General features: G+C 39.4%; 1 protein-coding gene across 1 annotated transcript; it reads left to right on the plus strand.

The window, feature by feature from the left end:
* The first annotated feature begins 4,621 nt into the window (after positions 1–4,621).
* Positions 4,622–9,541, plus strand: LOC119498216 (cell wall protein DAN4-like). The gene is made up of 7 exons (XM_037786858.1): positions 4,622–4,867; positions 6,619–6,636; positions 7,775–7,903; positions 8,014–8,415; positions 8,570–8,674; positions 8,760–8,845; positions 8,949–9,541. The coding sequence occupies exons 1-7, from the start codon at positions 4,816–4,818 to the stop codon at positions 9,021–9,023; spliced, it is 867 nt and encodes a 288-aa protein (XP_037642786.1). The 5' UTR covers positions 4,622–4,815; the 3' UTR covers positions 9,024–9,541.
* The last annotated feature ends 9,755 nt before the right edge of the window (positions 9,542–19,296 follow it).

Consider the following 19,296-nt stretch of genomic DNA (forward strand, 5'->3'; position numbering starts at 1 on the left):
AGAGGAAAAGGTACAAACTTCTCATCCCATGCCAGGGAACGAGTGTACAATGCAAGGGAGGCCGGACCAGTGGCCCGCGACAGAGCATCCGGTGCGTTGTTCAACTTACCCTTACGATATTCAATCGTAAAAGAAAATTCCTGCAGACGCAGTGCCCAGCGTATAAGCCTGGAGCTAGCTTTATTGGTGTTAAAGACCCACAACAACGAAGAGTGGTCAGTGACAACAACGAAAGGTTTCCCTTCCAGATAGTGTCTCCATTTCTCCAGACTCCACACCACAGCCAGACATTCCCGTTCTGTCGTGGAGTAATTTTGCTCTGACCTTGTTAGAGAGCGGCTGCCATAAGCGATAACCTCTTCTCTAGAGGAAGTGTTCGATCTCTGAGCCAAAACTGCCCCTAGACCCGTAGAACTTGCATCGGTGTAGACGACAAATGTGTTACACATATCAGGGTGACCAAGGACAGGAGGAGAGGTCAGATGGTCTTTAAGACATTGAAATGCCTTCTGACACTCCTCTGACCACTTAAACACGACTCCTTTCTTTTTCAGCGCATTCAGGGGCTCCGCAATCATTGAAAAGTTAGGGACATAACGGTGGTACCATCCAGCCAGACCCAAAAACCTTTGAACTTCCTTGAGGTTTCTAGGCACAGGGTAGTCACAAAGTGCTTCTGTCTTTGCTGGATCTGCCTGCACTCCCTCCTTGCTCACTACATGACCCAGGAATTTAAGCTCGGGACAACAGAAGTGGCATTTCTTAATATTGAGTGTAAGGCCAGCCTGCTGGAGGCAATCAAACACTCACTGGACGTCATGAAAGTGATTCTGGACGTCTTTGGAATAGATTATGATGTCATCCAAGTACACCATACAGCACTCTCCTAGGCAGCTCCTCAGCACTTGAGTCATTAGCCTTTGGAAGGTAGCTGGAGCTCCCTTCAAGCCGAAAGGCATAACCCGAAAATGGAATAATCCAAAACATGTGACGAATGCCGTGAGGTGCTGGCTTTCCGGGTCCATTTCTACCTGCCAATAACCACTGTTGAGATCTAAGGTGGTGAACACAGCTGAACTTGCCAGAGATTCAAGTATCTCAGAAATCGTTGGTAGAGGATAGGCATCTCCCTCGCTACGTTCATTAACACGGCGGAGATCAACACAAAATCGGGGTGTTCCACCTTCTTTTCTAGGCACCACTACAATCGGGGATGCCCATGGTGAATGGGAAGGTACAATGATACCCTGTTGAAGCATCTCTTCGATCTGCTCCTTAACCATCTTCCGCTTTTGTAGGGGTAATCGATAGGGGCGCTGGGTAACCACAACATCACTGTTTAATTTGATTTTATGTTTCAGCACAGAGGTACGGCCTAAAGTGGTGGTGCAGACCCGCGGGTTGTTTAGCAAGAGTTGGTACAATTTCTCAGCCTCCCTCCCTGTTAAACCACTGTCTGCAACAGCAGTATGGAGCAGACTGAGTAAGTCATCACCTTTAGGAATACAAGCTAGGTTACACCAGTCATCACTAACGGCAGGCAAGAGCGGTAATGTAGGTGGTAAGGTAGTATACAAAGCAACACTGCTCACACTCAGAACACCCCAACCATCGCTGGGGCACAGGACAGGCTGGAAAGGGAAAACCCTGGTGGTGTCATCACCAGCAAAAGAGTATACCTTGTCCCGGACGTTGACCTGGAGCCCACTCATGCTCATAAAATCTAAACCAAGAACTAATGGATACACCAACACATCTGCATCCAGTACTGCGGTAGGTACGAACCAACTGTTACCATGCATGCTGAACTCCAGCACTTTACATCCAATAGGATTTGCTTGCTGGCCATTCGCAAGATACATTGGTCCACCCTGCCATGATACAAGGGACTCATTGGGGCCTTTGATCTTATTCTACAGACTCACATGCAATAAAGTGTAAGTAGCACCTGTGTCCACAAGCGCTTTCCCATGACGCTGACGTACCGTGATGGGCACAACCAACTGTTTTAGACTAGTGGGCGGGTGAGATGGAGATCCCACCACACTAGTAGACTTTTGCTTCTGGCAGTTCTTGGCTGCAGGCTGACTAGCAACAGTAGCCATGGAACCTTTTTTACTGGACGCTGAAGTCTGTTTTGACTCTGACTTTTGTTGTCCACTGTATTTTGAGCTACCTGGGAAGACATGAAACTGAGGGCAGAACCCTGGTGCATGCTCACCATGGCAACGCCAACACAAAACCATTTCAGGTCTCTTTATAACCTTCTTTTCAGTTGTACCATTAGCTTTGTGAGATTCGTTCAGAGTTCTCCTGTACCTTTTCTGGTTTTCATAATCTACTTCTATTTGACTCCCAATGCGGATCATCTCATCTATGGAGGTAACCCGACCACGGAGCTGACATGCCAGAAAGGGATTCATAGCCTTCAATATTCTTTTTAAAATCTCATCATCTGTGGCCGAAGAGTGCCAACGTTTGATAAGTGCTTGAAAGGAGAAAACAAAGTCTCGTAGTGACTCATTTCTTCCTTGCACCCTGGTTCGAATCTGTTCTTCCAGAACATCAACATAGTCCTCGGGAAGAAAAGATGATAGGAAAGCTCTCTGAAATTCCTCCCATGAATGGATTTTCTCCCTAACAGTCTCCCACCAATCACGTGCAGAACCATGCAATACACTTCTCATGGTCGCTAGGATCTCACCATGGTTAAGTGGTTTCAGAGACAGGAAGTCACTGCATCTTTGCAAATACACCAAAGGATCTTTCTCATCCTGAGGCCCGCCATAGCAAGGGAAAAACATCTTAATTGGAAGTTTGCCATCAGTCACTCTACAACCATCATCCTGGAAAATTTCACCCTTAGGAGCAGCAGCTCCTGAGCAATCTGAAGGAACTCCCACAGGTGCGGAGGTAGGCAACAAAACCACATTTTTAACAACTGGAGAAACAGGATATGTGTGTGCTTGAGACGAAACTGCAATAGGTGTTACTGCTTCTTTAAGGACCCATTCCTCTCGCTTATGTATTGAATTGACCTGAGAATTGAGTGCACACTGTTGACGCACAAGAGACTCAAGGGTAGCCTGCACTGAACCCATCTGCTGTTGCAATGTATGCACCTCGGTCACCAGAAGTTGTACATCCTTGTTTTCAGTGACCGCGGATGTAATGGAGGTCATCAAGTTTTGACGGTCAGTAATCAGGGACTCTTGGAACTCAGACTGTGTTTGTTGTGCATTCCACTGAATGGCATTTATGCACTTTGAACCAAAATCCCTTACTTCTGCGAGCAAATGGTTACTTGCTTTCTCCACCACATTTGTTATGAGAGTAGTACACATTTTTAGAGCTTTATCAATGGGTATGCCCTTTGAAATGTTTGACAGCCACTCACGCTGCCAATCCACTGTATTTTTAAACACAAGTTTCATCGACTCTACAGCATTAGCAAAAATGACTAAATCCGAATCTGAGTGTTCCTGGGTGGGAGGAGCTACAGGAACTGGGGATGAAGGCGGAAGTAATAAGCCCTCTAAAGCCAAAAGAGGATGAGTGTCCACAGACAATTGTGGTTCTACTGGAGCATCTACCCATCCCTCTTCATCATCATCATCATCATCATCCCGTAAGTGCACCTCCTGCCCAACTACAGGCATATCCAAGCTAACATTTAGAGAAAGCTCGGATTCCAATTCCGCAAGCGACGGTTCAAATGCGGTCATTGTAATGTCTGGATCTTCCCAAGACATGATGGATGGTCACTAGTAATTATTTGGACTAATAGTCAAGCTACACTCCAAATACACATTTCAGAAATATACACTCAAATACACTTGCTAAATAGATATCAGAAGATGGGACACAAAACTAAATCTCTTTATTGAAAGATTATGCTTTGTGTTACGTGTCCCTTCGTGGTTGCCAATTATGTGGCGGTACTGAGTCAGAAGACTGAAAAACAGTTCCCATCCACATAATAATATAAAATAAAATGCCTTCTTAATAATAATAATGAACAAATGCCTCTTCAATAATGAACAAATGCCTCTCTATTAACAAACAATTAAGGAAACTGAAATATTGGTTTGTGTTTTTCCTTTTACCCTCCTTTAAAGTTTTCCCAAATAAAATACACTAAAAGAAATGGGTATAAAGGGTTTCATTGAAAATCAACAAATGAATAGAATACAAAAATACAGCCTGCAGGCGTTAGGCTATTGTAAGGCAAGCCAGATCGTTGCACAAATAGTACCTAAACGTCCCAGTGCAGGTAACCCAATTGGTTGGCACTTAACTTGTTTCCCCAACTAGGAGAGTCAACACTCTCAACAAACAAAACACAAAGATCACAGAATCCCAAAAGGGCCCAAAACAGACCAGAGTTTCTGATAAAGCTGATAACACATGTTGCATTTAGTGAAGGAGAGATCGGAATGACACTGGTTATGCAGTTTCCCTCCTCTTTTAAGCCCTACAGAAAGGGCGTCGTTACACCCTGATTGGCCAAGAGGGGAATGCACCAAGCTGCTCTCAACTATCATTTAAGAGCCAGTCCCCACACCCTGCGCAACAAGGGAAACAACAGCAAGCACCAGAGAATTGGCAGCTGCCTCAACGGCATTCTTGACATTTCTACAGTCTGACTGTGTTCTAATCATTACAGAAAGAAAAAGTATTACTTCTGTAACATGATATATCATTCTGAGATGAAAAGGTATTTGTTTTTTTTTTCTGGCAGACAATAGGATGATTCTTATCAGGAGTGCACCTGTATAAATAAGCTTTGGTTAAACTCAGCAGTCACACAGAGTCATGGATCGGTTGTACTTCTTCCTCCAATTGGCGTTTCTACCTCTTTATGATGGTGAGTTAAACATTATCGCATTTAATAAAAGGTTTAATAAAGTAATGTCATGGCATAATTATCTCATTATATAAAAATGTAGGGCTGCAACTAACGATTATTTTCATTGATGATTAATCTGTCGATTATTTTGTCGATGAATCGATTAGTTGTTTGGTTTATAAAATGTCAGAAAATGGTGAAAAATGTTGATTGGTGTTTCCCAAAGCCCACGATGACGTCCTCAAACGTCTTGTTTTGTTCACAACTCAAAGAAGTTCAGTTTACTGTCATAGAGGAGTAAAGAAACCAGAAAATATTCACATTTAAAAGAGACTGTTTGTAACTTCTTACACGTATAAATCAATCCGGGTCAGTTCCCCATGCACGCTCGCATGTGGCTACGCTGTTCAGACAAGACTCCAACACAAACTACACGGAAGTACCAAAACAGCAAAGTTATATTTAGTGAAGCCCGTCTTGCAAAACAGTGTTGGCCGCGGTCAGAGGACGCGGGGGAGACCGTAGCTTTGGTCTCCATGGCCGGAGTCTCTGCTGTACTCTGCTTCTGATTCTTGCAGGAGAGTTAGTTTAGCTCTGAGAATATCTAGTGAATGTACAGTGGACGTTTGTGCAGAAATAAATGCTGCAGCTCCTCCAGACCGACAGAGGTTTCCCGTGTCTTGTGAAGTGACGGGGCTCCGCAGCGAGAAACGTTATCATCTCAGGAAAAGCCAACACTAGGATCAGCATTGATTCATGGAGAGACCTTCGTCTGGTCAGCTATAACATTAGGTAGGCGATCGATTAATAGTTGACAACTAATCGATTAATCGTTGCAGCTCTACAAAAATGTGTTTAACTGAACATTAAGGATTCACAGTTACAATGATGTTGATAAACACTTATTTTAATAATGAGCTTTATTTTGTTGTTCTTTGACCTGATTGTAAAAAGCTAATCTATTGCCAAATGTTTAAATACTTTAAATACTACATTACTAAGCTGATTGGATTATTCCAAAAAAATAATGGTAAATAATTGAGTGTGTCTCACATGTGTAGTACTGCTGTGAATTAAAAATAAATAAATAAATAAGCTCCTGCTGGATCAGGTCATTGTCCTTGGGTGCTTACTTTTATTTTTAGCAAAGTCACTGACTCGATTTATAGGTCATAAGCAATTAAAGTAGTGAGTAAACAGCATCCACCTGTTATCATATTAGATGTTGGTGAGAGGTCATTTATCAGTGCTAATTGGACTGACCTCAGTGTGAAAATTAGAACATAAATAGGCACAAAGAATAACAAATTACTAATTCAGTTTTTCTCTAAATTAAGAAAAGAGGCTTAATTATGTAAATGTTTTATGTAAAGGTTTGGTAAGGTCTTGATGAGGGTAAGTGACACCATTATTAGGAAAACTGCTATTTATACAGTGACAAATTAAAGGAAAAGCCTTAATACATGTGGAGAATATTGGCAAAAAAGATCAATTGCACCGCTTTCACTAAGAAGAGTCTGCCCTGATATTCTGTCAAACCTGTTAATAGACTGTTCTCTAGCTGTGACAGGGGAATTTGAGTTGATCTGGTTATCTGAAAACCATCTAACAAGGAAGACTGAACAACATTGTTTGTTGTACCAAACAGTTCCCTGTGACACCCATGCCAGTTTCCTTCTCTTTTCATTTCTGGCAAATACTCAACTCAAATGTTTGTTTTTCTTGCATTCCAATGAAATGACATGTCATTGTTCCTTTTAATTTTCTAGCTCAACCAGCTCCAACAGGTAATATATCCACAACACCACCTCATACAAGGTGCTCTCTCCGCTCCCATTAATCCAGTGTAACATATTCTGTCTCCATCTCAACCCCACAATAATCATCAACATCTATTTCTCAACTGCATCCACCCATGCATCAAACATTTATACCACTCTGAGTCCACCTTGGAGTGATCCTTGCCAACCTTTCCCTGGGCACTAACAGCTCTGCCAGGCAGCCACACAATATCTCAGAGCCCTAATTTAGGGACTCTTAGCTCCAACTACTATTATTATGTATCAAGATTCTTCTTTTTTACGATTTTAAAATGTATTTTTTTTAATGCCAGAATCAATATATTTGCTTCATTTGAGTCTATGCGGAGGTAGAAGGAAGTTACCGCTTTTATTGTTGTAGTCTGAGAAGCTTGACGTCATATCCGTCTAAACGTGGTAAACACTACACATATAGTAAAGTATGGAAACACTTTGGGTTTCACACACTGCCAGGAAAAGCAGAGCTAGACATCATGGCTAAAGCTGCACGTTACCGCAAAACGACCGTGGATGTTTAAAGAGAACGGAGCTGACGGCAGAGCTAGAGACGGATTTGGCAAAGTTAGCGGAAGTACACGCGTTTGATTTTGTCCAGTTTTCAAAATAAGGTGTTAACAAACTGTACTGTATATACAAAATACATATATAGAAATGAGATTGATTGGATTATATTCACCAAAAATATAAAACATTACATGCTGAAAATCAAACACTTTTACTGTATCAATTAAGATATTTTCCAAAGTAAAAGTCCCTAGAAGTGTATGATTAAACTTTTTCCCATGGTCTAGTGTTAAAAAAGTTAACCAAAATCGCAATAAAACGTAATATCGAATCGCAATACTTAAAATCGCCATACATATCGAATCGGCACCCAAGTATCGTGATAGTATCAAATCGGGAGACAGGTGTATCGTCCCAGGCCTACTATTATATCTACACTACTTGCTAGCACAAGCTGTGCTACTAGTCATCTGCTTGATTACTTAGTTGTTTAGACAATCAGGATTTTGTAACACACCAGAGTGATCTTGAAATAACACAGTGAAATAACAGCTATAAAATCGGTACAATGTTGATCTTGTTTATTGTGTGTGTGCTCCAGGCTGTGCAGGTCCACCCATGCTGTGTTGCCCTGGTGCAAACAGCACCTGTCACAGGGTGTGTTACTGTGACGCGTTCTGTCTGCAAAATAACGACTGCTGTTCTGACTACAGGTCAACCTGCACGCAATGTAAGTTGGGGTGAAAACAAAAAAACTGAAAGGTACACTGTCATGTCGGTTTAGGATTTGAGAAGTGGTTTAAGATTTATAGTGCAAATCTCTCTTCCTCCTGACTGCAGCTTCTACCTCTGCGCCGCCAACCACACCCAGCACAACAAGCACAACAACCACACCCAGCACAACAAGCACAACAAGCACCACAAGCACAACAAACATCAGTACTACCTCTATGCTCGCAAATATCAGCACAACTTCAACATCCACAGCCTCTGACACTACGAGTACAAACAGTACATCTACACCGACAGATATCCCCCCGTCGTCGTCATCCGCGGTCTCTTCAACAACAGCACCCAGTACAACAAGCAGCACTACTGCATCAGATGTGAGCACAAACTCGGTGTCCATAGCGTTACCCACAACAACAACAACAACAACAACCAGCCAAAAAAGCAGCAGTACTGCATCTACACCATTAGATGGCCTCACAACTTCAGCTTCCACAGTCTCCACAGCTACAGGTTGGTCATTATTACGATCTCACATTTAAAGAAATACATTAATTCTTTATGCCACTGCTGAAAATGTATTGGCAATCTTCTGTCTGTTTGCATCACCCTACAAATGACCTTCAGTTAGAGTCACCTCCTTTGGCATGTCTCCTTGTCCTCACAGCAGGGACAACACTGACAGATACCAGTACAACTCTGGATACCAGTAGTGTCGTATCTTTACCAGCAGATGGGGGCAAATCTGGGTCCACTGTTACCTCAAGCAAAGGTACAATGAGTCAGTCACATGGACTTCTGTACTTCAGTTATGCTAGTGAACAGTTTGAATGGTAAAATACATTTTCTTTCTACAGATGCCCAAATACTGACCTTTCGCCTAAAAGTTTCTGTTTTATCCCAGAATGAGGAAAACGATGTGATGTTAAAGGCTTTATCTGATGTAAGTACAAACCACCTTCAAATACACATCATATCACAAAATGACAATATTATACACACCTCTAGCGCTCACCTAATCAGTGAGTCTCTTTTCTCTCACACAGTTTGTATCGCAGATACTTCTCCCGCAGAATTGTGAGGGCTGCACTTCGACTTTCAGACACATCGAACCCACCTGAGAAAGAGCCTATATGTTGTGATACATGTTATTTATTATCATTATTATTATTCTTACTTAATCATTTTTGATATATGTACATGGATGTCACTGATGAAAAGTCACAAACAGCTATTTATTTATTTACTCTTAGTTCTCTCTTTTTATCATTATATGATGTTTGATTGTTTACCCTGCCTACATGCAGATTGTTGTTCCCTCCCCATTTTCCCAGCCAATGGTGAATCAGTTCCCAACTAGGGGAGGTTTTGATGGAGGATTTGATCAGTTTGACTCTGATGAAGACGCAGTTGGCGTCGAAACATTAGTCTTCTTATAAAGTTGATTGCCTTAAATTCGTTTGCTCCAGTGTGCTTTGGACCTGGTCTCTGAGGTCTCTCCTGTTACTAGGGCCTATAGTATGTTTCAGCCAGTGAAAACATCAGTTTGGATGCATCAGTGTGACAACAGGCTGCACAACTCTCAGAAACAACACTATCATCCGTTAAAACTAAATAAACTGTCATTGCCTTTAGGTTATCTATATTGTCTCTATTGTTTTTCAGCTAGGGTTCACATAAAAACAGAATACAAAAAGACAACATCAACGACACATCAACACAATAAAACACAGAGCTAGAGTAGGGAAATAGAAATTCGTACCAAGTACTCATATACAGTAGTGCAAATGTGCAAGTGTGCAAGTGTAAGGGAAGTGCAAAGAGTGCAGCCAGAGTGCTATGCTATCGGACATATTAATAGCACTTTGGGATGAAGGAGACGTGGAGTCTTTTAGTTCTCCTATCGGGTGCCCTGAAATAACGTCCTGAGGGCAAAAGCTTAAACTCCTTTAGGAGCGGATTGTCCTGGCAGTCCAATATAGTGGTAGCCCTTGTAAGGACCTGTAGTGTTAAAATTGTCCAGGAGCATATAGCCTGACGCCTCCCTGAAATCTACTGGCTATTTTAGCAAGACTTCCAAGTCTATTGTTGTTGGACAGATTTAGATTTCCAAACCAAGCAATAATACAAAAGGTTAAAACAGATTTTATAGAACATCTGTAAAAGACAGACATCATCTCAGAAGAAACGTTAAGAGTTAATTTTTCTCAAAAAAAAGACCTTGCTGGACCTTTTTTGAGGTAGCATCAACATGGGATTCAAAGCACAGTTTGTCATCAAGAACAAACGTAAACTTAGATAATAAAATGACATAAAACCACATATTTATTCAGTACTATCTGTTGAGAGTTAACTATTAGGGCAGGCTGATCAGCCGAAAACAGATCGAGGCAGTGCTGTTTGGCTAGATATTGTCTGCAAATTGTATTCCCGCACTTCAAGGGAGGACGATGAGCCAAATGTTTAATTATACTGAATTGTATTCCCGCACTTCAAGGGAGGACGATGAGCCAAATGTTTAATTATACTGGCAGTGGTGGTTCTGGCCCATTTAAACCACAGGGGACAGTTAAATAACTCTGAAACTAAGCGCTCATTTTAGACACTGTCAGCCTTTTTCAGACTTTTTTTTTACGGACATTTTTTCAGACTTTTTTTTCCAACATTTTTCAAACTTTTTTTTCAGACATTTTTCAGTCTTTTTTTCAACCATTTTTCAAATTATTTTTTTCAGACTTTTTTTTATTTTACCTTTTTCAGACATTGTTTAGACTTTTCTTTTCCAGCATTTTTCAAACTTTTTTTTTCAGACATTTTGTCAGACTTTTTTTGGGACATTTTTCAGACTTTTTTTTTCTTTTCTTTTTTACCTTTTTCAGACATTTTTCAGACTTTTTTTTTACGGAAATTTTTTCAGACTTTTTTTTCCAACATTTTTCAAACTTTTTTTTCAGACATTTTTCAGTCTTTTTTTCAACCTTTTTTCAAATTATTTTTTTCAGACTTTTTTTTATTTTACCTTTTTCAGACATTGTTTAGACTTTTCTTTTCTAGCATTTTTCAAACTTTTTTTTTCAGACTTTTTTTTCAGACATTTTGTCAGACTTTTTTTGGGACATTTTTCAGACTTTTTTTTTCTTTTCTTTTTTACCTTTTTCAGACATTTTTCAGACTTTTTTTTACGGAAATTTTTTCAGACTTTTTTTTCCAACAAAGGTTTTTTTTCAGACATTTTTCAGTCTTTTCTTCCAGAATTTTTCAAAGGTTTTTTTCCAGACTTTTTTTTCAGACACTTTTCAGACTTTTTTTTTACGGACATTTTTTCAGTTTTTTTTTTTTTTTTTTTTTCAGACATTGTTTAGACTTTTTTTTTCAAACATTTTTCAAACTTTTTTTTAGACATTTCTTTCAGACATTTTTTTCCAACATTTTTCAAAAAAACAATTTCAGATATTTTTCAGAGTCTTTTTTTCCAATATTTTTCAAACTTTTTTTTCAGACATTTTTCATACTATTTATTTCAGACAGTTTTTTCAGACTTTTTTATCCAACGTTTTTCAAACTTTTTTTCAGACATTTTTCAGTCTTTTTTTCATGCATTTTTTTCAGACTTTTTTTTTTTTTTTTTACCTTTTTCAGACATTGTATAGACTTTTCTTTTCCAACATTTCAAACTTTTTTTTAGACATTTCTTTCAGACATTTTTCAGACATTTTTTTCAGACATTTTTCAGACTTTTTTGGGACATTTTTCAGAATTCTTTTTTTTTTTTTGTCTTTTTTACCTTTTTCAGACATTTTTCAGACTTCTTTTTACGGACATTTTTCAGTCTTTTTTTCCAGCATTTTTCAAATTGTTTTTTTACTGACTTTTTTTTTTTTTTTTTTTACCTTTTTCAGACATTGTTTAGACTTTTCTTTTCCAACATTTTTCAAACTTTTTTTTAGACATTTCTTTCAGACATTTTTCAGACATTTTTTTCCAGACATTTTTCAGACTTTTTTTGGGACATTTTTCAGTCTTTTTTTCCAGCATTTTTTAAAATTGTTTTTTTCAGACATTTTTCCGAATTTCTTTTTACGGATTTTCTTTTCTCAGAATTTTTTTTTTTTTTTTTAACCTTGAGACTTTTCTTTTTCAACATTTTGGGACATTTTTCAGACATTTTTCAGACTTTTTTTTTTCTTTCTTTTTTACCTTTTCAGACTTTTTTTTACGGATATTTTTTCAGACCTTTTTTCCAACATTTTTCAAAAAAGAAATTTCAGATATTTTTTTTCCAGCATTTATCAAACTTTTTTTTTCAGACAGTTTTCAGACTTTTTATTTCAGACAGTTTTTTCAGACTTGAATGTATTTTAATTGTGTAACATATTCCAATTGGGATTTTTTTTTGGTTGTTTGTTTTCTTTTTATTCATCTCTTCTTCTTGTTTAGGTTTAATGGCGGTTGGCATTGGTTGGCATCCTGGTGCATTACCGCCCAAAATACTGCCCTTTTTCTTCTTTCTGTCTTTTATTAGAAAATGCCACTGTATTTTGCTGCTTGTGTTATTGTGTTAAGCTTTGGCCTAATAAGATTTTTTTTTAAAGTGGGTGTCATTTTGTTTTACTCAATAACATTATTTGTGCGTATTAGACATAGATATTCCCGTGCATGCTATTTATTCAAAGGTGATAGTCTTTAGCTGTGCATAAATGTCAGTATAATGCACTGATTACATGGGTGCTTTGGCATACACATGCCATTATGACTCCAGATGGAATATGTGTCACTATCTGATAATATTGGTAAAAAAAAAAACAATGTAATGTGCAATAAATGGTTATTTAAACGTTGCTGACATTTGGTGTTTGAATGTTTTACATGGGAGATTTTCTACTTTGAGTCATGGCAACACTCTGCAATGGGGCAGCATTAGTCAAGTAACTGGACATTCAAGTTTAACTACAAAAACAGTGACTCATTACCGATCAGCAACAACAACAACATGGTTTATATGTACTACTGTTGGCACTCTCGCCATTCAGTCATGGATTGGTTTGCACTGTAATTCCTGCTCCTGATAAGTCTGTTAAACGTCTTCGCATTTAACTCTCAACACTTGAATAAAGCATTTATATTAATAAGTCAGTGTCATGGCATGCCATCTTGTTTAATGATAAATCCAACAAAAAACAAGGCCTGTCGGTAACTGATATACAGCTTCAACTTATAATGTTTGAAATTTGTAACTGGTATTTTATCAACGCTTAACAACAGTATGAGAACTCAAACTAAGAGACAGAAAAATAAACAATTGGGTGGTAAATAGAACAAATAGACATATATACAAACACATTTAAAGAGGCTAGTTTTATTTTTACACTTAATTATAATAAATATATATATATTTTTTTTTATGTGGTCTTAGGTTTTAGTGTATTGCAACCACAGCCAGTGCCCTCGACCCATGTGTCTCTTCCTTGGTCCATGCTTACCAGTAGAGATCTCGCACAATACACGTGTGACACACATATGATATTAATAAATGATCGACTCTGACGGTGGTCTAGGCATAATGTGACCCACCCGCTGCACAATAAGCATTCAGTGTATAAGTCAGTTTAAGGAAATATCTGTGTTGTTGTAAACCTTTTCTTTTTGACAACAGCTTTTATTAGTGCACTGACAAATGGATCCAGCACAACAAAAAGCAGTACAACATCTCTACAAGTAGATGGCAGCAAAACCACAGTATCAACTGTCTCCTCTACTACAGCATTTTGCACTTAAGATACACCAAGGGATGACAGCAGGACTTCAGCGTGCACAGTCTCTACTACTACAGGTAGAGTAGGTAGGTAGGTCAATTTCATAAACCCACATTTGCTAAAATACATCTATTCTGACTGCTGAAAATTATTGTTATTCAGGGTCTGAGTCAACAACAATCCTTAGTTATGTTGCTGCCAAACCTCTGCATGCTCAATAACACCTCAGTGTTTTGACAGTTTCCTTGTACTGTATTGACAGCAGGGCAACACAGTACAACGCTAGTAGTGTTACATCTTTAACAGCAGATGGCGGCATATGCACAGATTCTGACCAAAGGCCAGACTCCATGCAGGACCACCATCAGCTCAGGTACAGTCAGTGAGACAGATATTTGTGTAACTCAGTGATGTAGTTAACAGTTTTTTCAAAGGTAAGATATATTTTCTTTGGCACCTTTCTCTCTTCAGATGTCATAACAGAGATTGTTCACCTAAAAGTCTCTGTTTTAACCCATAAGGAGAAAAATGCAGATGTGATTTTAGAAGTTGTATCTAGTGTAAGTCACAACATGCAATTTGCAAATAAGCATCACGAAGTTACAGTATCACAAGAGACCATCCTTCATATATAGGCCACTGTTTCCTTATGTATTCAGTGTGTGTGTGTTTTCTCAGTTTGTATCCAGGCCCAAGCCCTTCTCCAGCAGAGCTGTGGAAGCTGCACCTTGAAGATGAGACACATCAAACCTATCTGACTGAATTCCATCCGGTGGATCATCTGTGTGGCCACGGGGATGAATTGGGGGGCAGGAGGGAGAGGTGCTGAGGCAGCAATCCTCCATCGCCATGTGAGTGAGGTATATTACTATTACTATATTATTATTATATTGTATGCCTTGTTTTAATTATTTTCCAGCTGGTTTCTTATTTACTATAGTGTCCTGTAGTAATTTGTCTGCAGGCCCTTTGATCTGTTGAGGCAGGAAGGTTTGGACCGGATTCAGACAGCCTCTCTAGCGGCATGAACTAAATATAGTTCAGATGCAGCTTTCAACAAACAGCAATGTGGTTTTGTCAGGAGTCTGTGCTGTCAATATACTGATGACTAAAGTAGTCTACATTTCTGTGGTTTTCATTTACTGTCATATTGTTTCACTGACGTAACATCACATGCTGTCAAGATGTGATTTACAATGTTGCAAGTCTGATGCACAAATGAACTAATCTATCTGTAAAGCGATGGTTTTAGTGGCTTAATCACAAATAAATGACATGCATAAATTAATAAAATCACTTTCCCTCTAAAATATGATCATCATGATCAACAGATAGTTAACAATAAAACAATAATTAAACCTGCAGTAGGCAGAATGTTTTTAGCATCATTGGGCAAAAATTCCATAATAACCTTTCAGCATATCGTAATTCAAGTGTTCTGAGAGAAAACTAGACTTCTGCACCTCCTCATGGCTCTGTTTTCAGGCTTTAGAAAATCTAGCTTGTGACAGGAGACTTTGGTCAATCACAGGTCATTTCAGAGAGAGAGCGTTCCTATTGGCTGTGCTCTGGCTGATGGGCGGTGCTTGGTATTTCCTCAACTAATCTCAACATTGCTGCCGGGTCACAAACTTTCTCATTTTACAGCTAAACAGTACATTACAAGATGATTCTGAAAACATTTGAGGTGAGAAATAGGCATTACAGTAACAGAATATTGATTCATATCTGATCAGCACTGCCTAGTTTGACCGTATGATCAGTGTTCGCGAGTGATTGACAGCTGCTCAGAGACGGCAGGCTCCAACTCGGCTCTGATTGGTTGTTTTCCTCCGGTCTGTGAAATCTTGCAGATGACATTAGGAGCACCGGAGGACACAGAGGAACATGATTTTTTTTTTTCAGATTACCGGTCTCATGCAATACTGTCAGAATATAGTGACCGTTTTATAAAAATAACTTTTTTTAATCATATTTTTTCTAATTCTACCCACTGCTGCTTTAAGTCTAACTGTGGTTTTATTGGTTAAATCACAAATGTATTGCATGCATAAATTAATAAAATCACTTCTGCCTCGAAAATATTTTCTGAATGACCATCATGATGATGCAGCTAATTCAATTCATCAATTCCTCCTTGAATTCCGTCCAACAATAGGCTATATATAACATGAAATGTATGAAATTGGAAAAAATATTTAATTATTATGATCCATTATTTAAAATTATTGTTTTTAAATTTAAAGTTTATTTCATTTATATAACATTTTAAAAAGCAAGAGCACCAGAGTGCTTCACACAGACTGAAATAAATATATATATAGGCTATACAAGCATAGAGACATATGTGAATATATGTGGAAATTGAATCATATTAAAACAGAAACAAGTTAAAAACACAATTTAAAATCCAGGGAATCAGATAAAGACAGAAAAAACATGTTAACACAATTAAAAGCCAGATCACTTTAATGATTAATGAGAGCTTAAAAAAATAAGTTTCCTCTCAGATCTCACTTATAGTCTATACCCATTATTATTATTCAGTCATCACTATCTGGTCAGAGTTAACTGTTTAGGGAAACATCAAGGCAGTGGTGTTTGGCTGGGTCGGATCTCTACACGTGGTGACCCCAGCACTTCAAGGGGAGGATGAGGCAAAAATTTAATTATGAAGGAAGAAGAAGAAACAGGGCCACATGGCCTCGGGGACCGGCACAACCTCTAGGAGCGGATAGTTCAAATTAGACCAGCATTGTCAGGCCAGACACACATTTGACCCCGGATGTTTTAATTTAATGCAAAAATGCAACTGTGTTTCTCTCTTTTCCTCTCTTTCTTTCTTTCTTTCTTTGATGCATCTGTGTGCATCACAGTGTACCTGTCCAGCTGCTAACCTAAAGCGTCCTCCCACTTCTCAAAGGTATAACGTTAGCGACGTGTGGTGCAAATCAGAAGCGTGTGTTCTCTGTAAACTCCTCTCCTACGATCCCGCTGCGCAATTGAAGTTAATTCTACAGAGTGAGTCTCGGGTTCACGTTTCGCCACAGCTTTGTAAACTTAGATCATATACGGGGTCACCGGGAGGTTGGAGCTGCACATCCACTCTCCATAGATCAGTTACAATGTAATGGCAAAGGAATGTCGCTCGGTCCCGGCTATTGCATGGAGCGTTTTTGGCCCTAGTAATTAGAACCAATTTGAGAGAGTGAGATGTGCATTTTTATTTCATGTTTGCATGCATTTACATTTTGTAGGCAGATATGTTGGCTATACCGTTTAAAATGCTGCAATTATTGTACACTTTAAAGTGAAAGTACACATTCAAATTCATATTGTATATCCAGATTTAAACCTGCAGTATAGGCAGGATATTTTTGGCATCATTGGGAAAAACTCCTTAATAACCTTTCAGCATATTGTAATTCATGTTCTGAGAGAAAACTAGACTTCTGCACCTCCTCATGGCTCTGTTTTCAGGCTTTAAAAAATCTAGCCCGTGACGGGAGACTTTGGCCAATCACAGGTCATTTCAGAGAGAGAGAGAGCGCGTTCCTATTGGCTGTTCATTCAACGGAGGCAGCTGTCAATCAGCCACGTACTCCAATCAAACGGTCAAACTAGGCAGCGCTGATCAAATATGAATCAATATTCTGTTACTATTTCTCACCTCAAATGTTTTCAGAAACATCTTGTAGTGTACTGTTTAGCTGTAAAATGAGAAAGTTTGCTCCGGCTGGTGGCTGCCGGGTCACAAACTTTCTCATTTTACACCTAAACAGTACACTACAAGATGTTTCTGAAAACATTTGAGGCGAGAAATAGGCATTACAGTACCAGAATATTGATTCATATTTGATCAGCGCTGCCTAGTTTGACCGTTTGATTGGAGTTCGCGAGTGATTGACAGCTGCTCAGAGACGGCAGGCTCCAGCTCGGCTCTGATTGGTTGTTTTCCTCCGGTCTGTGAAATCTTGCAGATGCCATTAGGAGCACCGGAGGACACCGAAGGACACAGAAACACATGATTTTTTCATATTACCTGTCTCATGCACTGCTGTCAGGATATAGTGACCGTTTTTATAAAAAAAATAACTTTTTTTTAATCATATTTGCTCCAATTCTTCGCACTGCAGCTTTAAATAAACACTTTTATACATCAAATTCAAAGTCTAAGATAAATACTTGTAAATGCATTAAAATAGTAATGTATAACCCATGTCTAATTTGTTCAGTGTGTTCAGTTAAGTTAAACTCAATTCAGAGAATGGAAAATCCAATGGCAGGTCAATACTCTCTCTCTCACACACACACACACACACACACACACACACAGTGTCCATGTTGTCCACACCATCAGTCTGCCGAGGTATCCCTGGTTCCCTGTGGTGTGTGTGCCCCGGTGTTATTGATCCTGATTGGGCCTCACAGGAGGAGATTCCGGCCTGCCATTGACCCACACTTCTCCATGTTTCCACCCTTCTCTCAGATCATCAGAGGCAGCCGTCTCCTTCTGCCTGCCTGCTTGCGTGAGCTTTCTGATTGTCAGATGGGAAGGGGGAGAAGGGGAAAAAATGAACTTACTACAGGTTTTTTTTGTGAAATCACTAGCAGGTCTTGCCTGAGTAGTCCGCATTGACGTTTTTCTGGCTTGGTGACTGTCAAAACATCCCCCCCATGCGTTCATACCCCTCCCTCCGTCTCCTTAGAAAGCCTGTGGCTCACAAGCTGCTCTCCTCTTCAAAGTAAAAGTCCTCCACCATGTGGCCTGTGTTGAATTTTTGTGTTGACGGCTGCCCAGTACTCATGAACTCCTTGTAGGGGTCCTTTCCTTCCTCATCGCCGCCTAGGCACTTGAAAAGCGCCATGGCAAGGAAGGAGTAGAAGATCATGACAATCAGGATGTAAAAGTAAGCGTTGTCGTAAGTCTCCCTGGAGCTGGAGGTGGTGGATGCCGGGCTGGTGCTGGTGCTGGTGCTGGTGCTGGACAGAGGGCTCACCGAGGTCGTGTTGATTTGCTGTCCACTGATGTCCATACCAGCGTCCTCTAGAATCTGATGGCATCTGGAGAGAAGAGACAGCAGGAGGGTCTGGTTCATGCGCTTCATATCAAAATTAAAGGTGGAAAACTAAGCGGAGAATTTAAAAAATAAGCATAAGACAGAAAAGGGACCGGGGTGACTGAGAAAAGACCTCAGATGGAAAGTGTGAGAGGCAGGCACTCCACTTTAGGAAAGGCACGCTGTGAGTCATCCACCCACTCTTCAAGAGACTTGATAAGGCGGTATTTCAGAGATAAAGCCCACTCCTTTTCTGTCCCTTTGGATGCAGCCAAACTATAATAAAAGTACAACTATGACCTCCTTTTGAGAATGATTTTGTCCACAGATTTGTTTGTCATTTTCATCAGAAATGAATCAGTCATACACTCTAAGATTACACTTCTCCTATAACACATTGTGGCTCAAAGTATTTTCTAAAGATCCCTTTTAACTCTTTTTTTTCTCATATCTTTTTTTTTTTTTTTCAGCCCATCCTCTTTGTGCTCCTTCCTTCACTTTCAATTTGGGGTCTTGGAAGCTGCGGAGACGCTTGGATTGTTGTCAGCTCCGGTCAAGTAGTCTACTCATTTCAAAGAGTG

This window comes from Sebastes umbrosus, chromosome 12 (assembly GCF_015220745.1).
Source record: "Sebastes umbrosus isolate fSebUmb1 chromosome 12, fSebUmb1.pri, whole genome shotgun sequence".
Lineage (NCBI taxonomy): Eukaryota > Metazoa > Chordata > Actinopteri > Perciformes > Sebastidae > Sebastes > Sebastes umbrosus.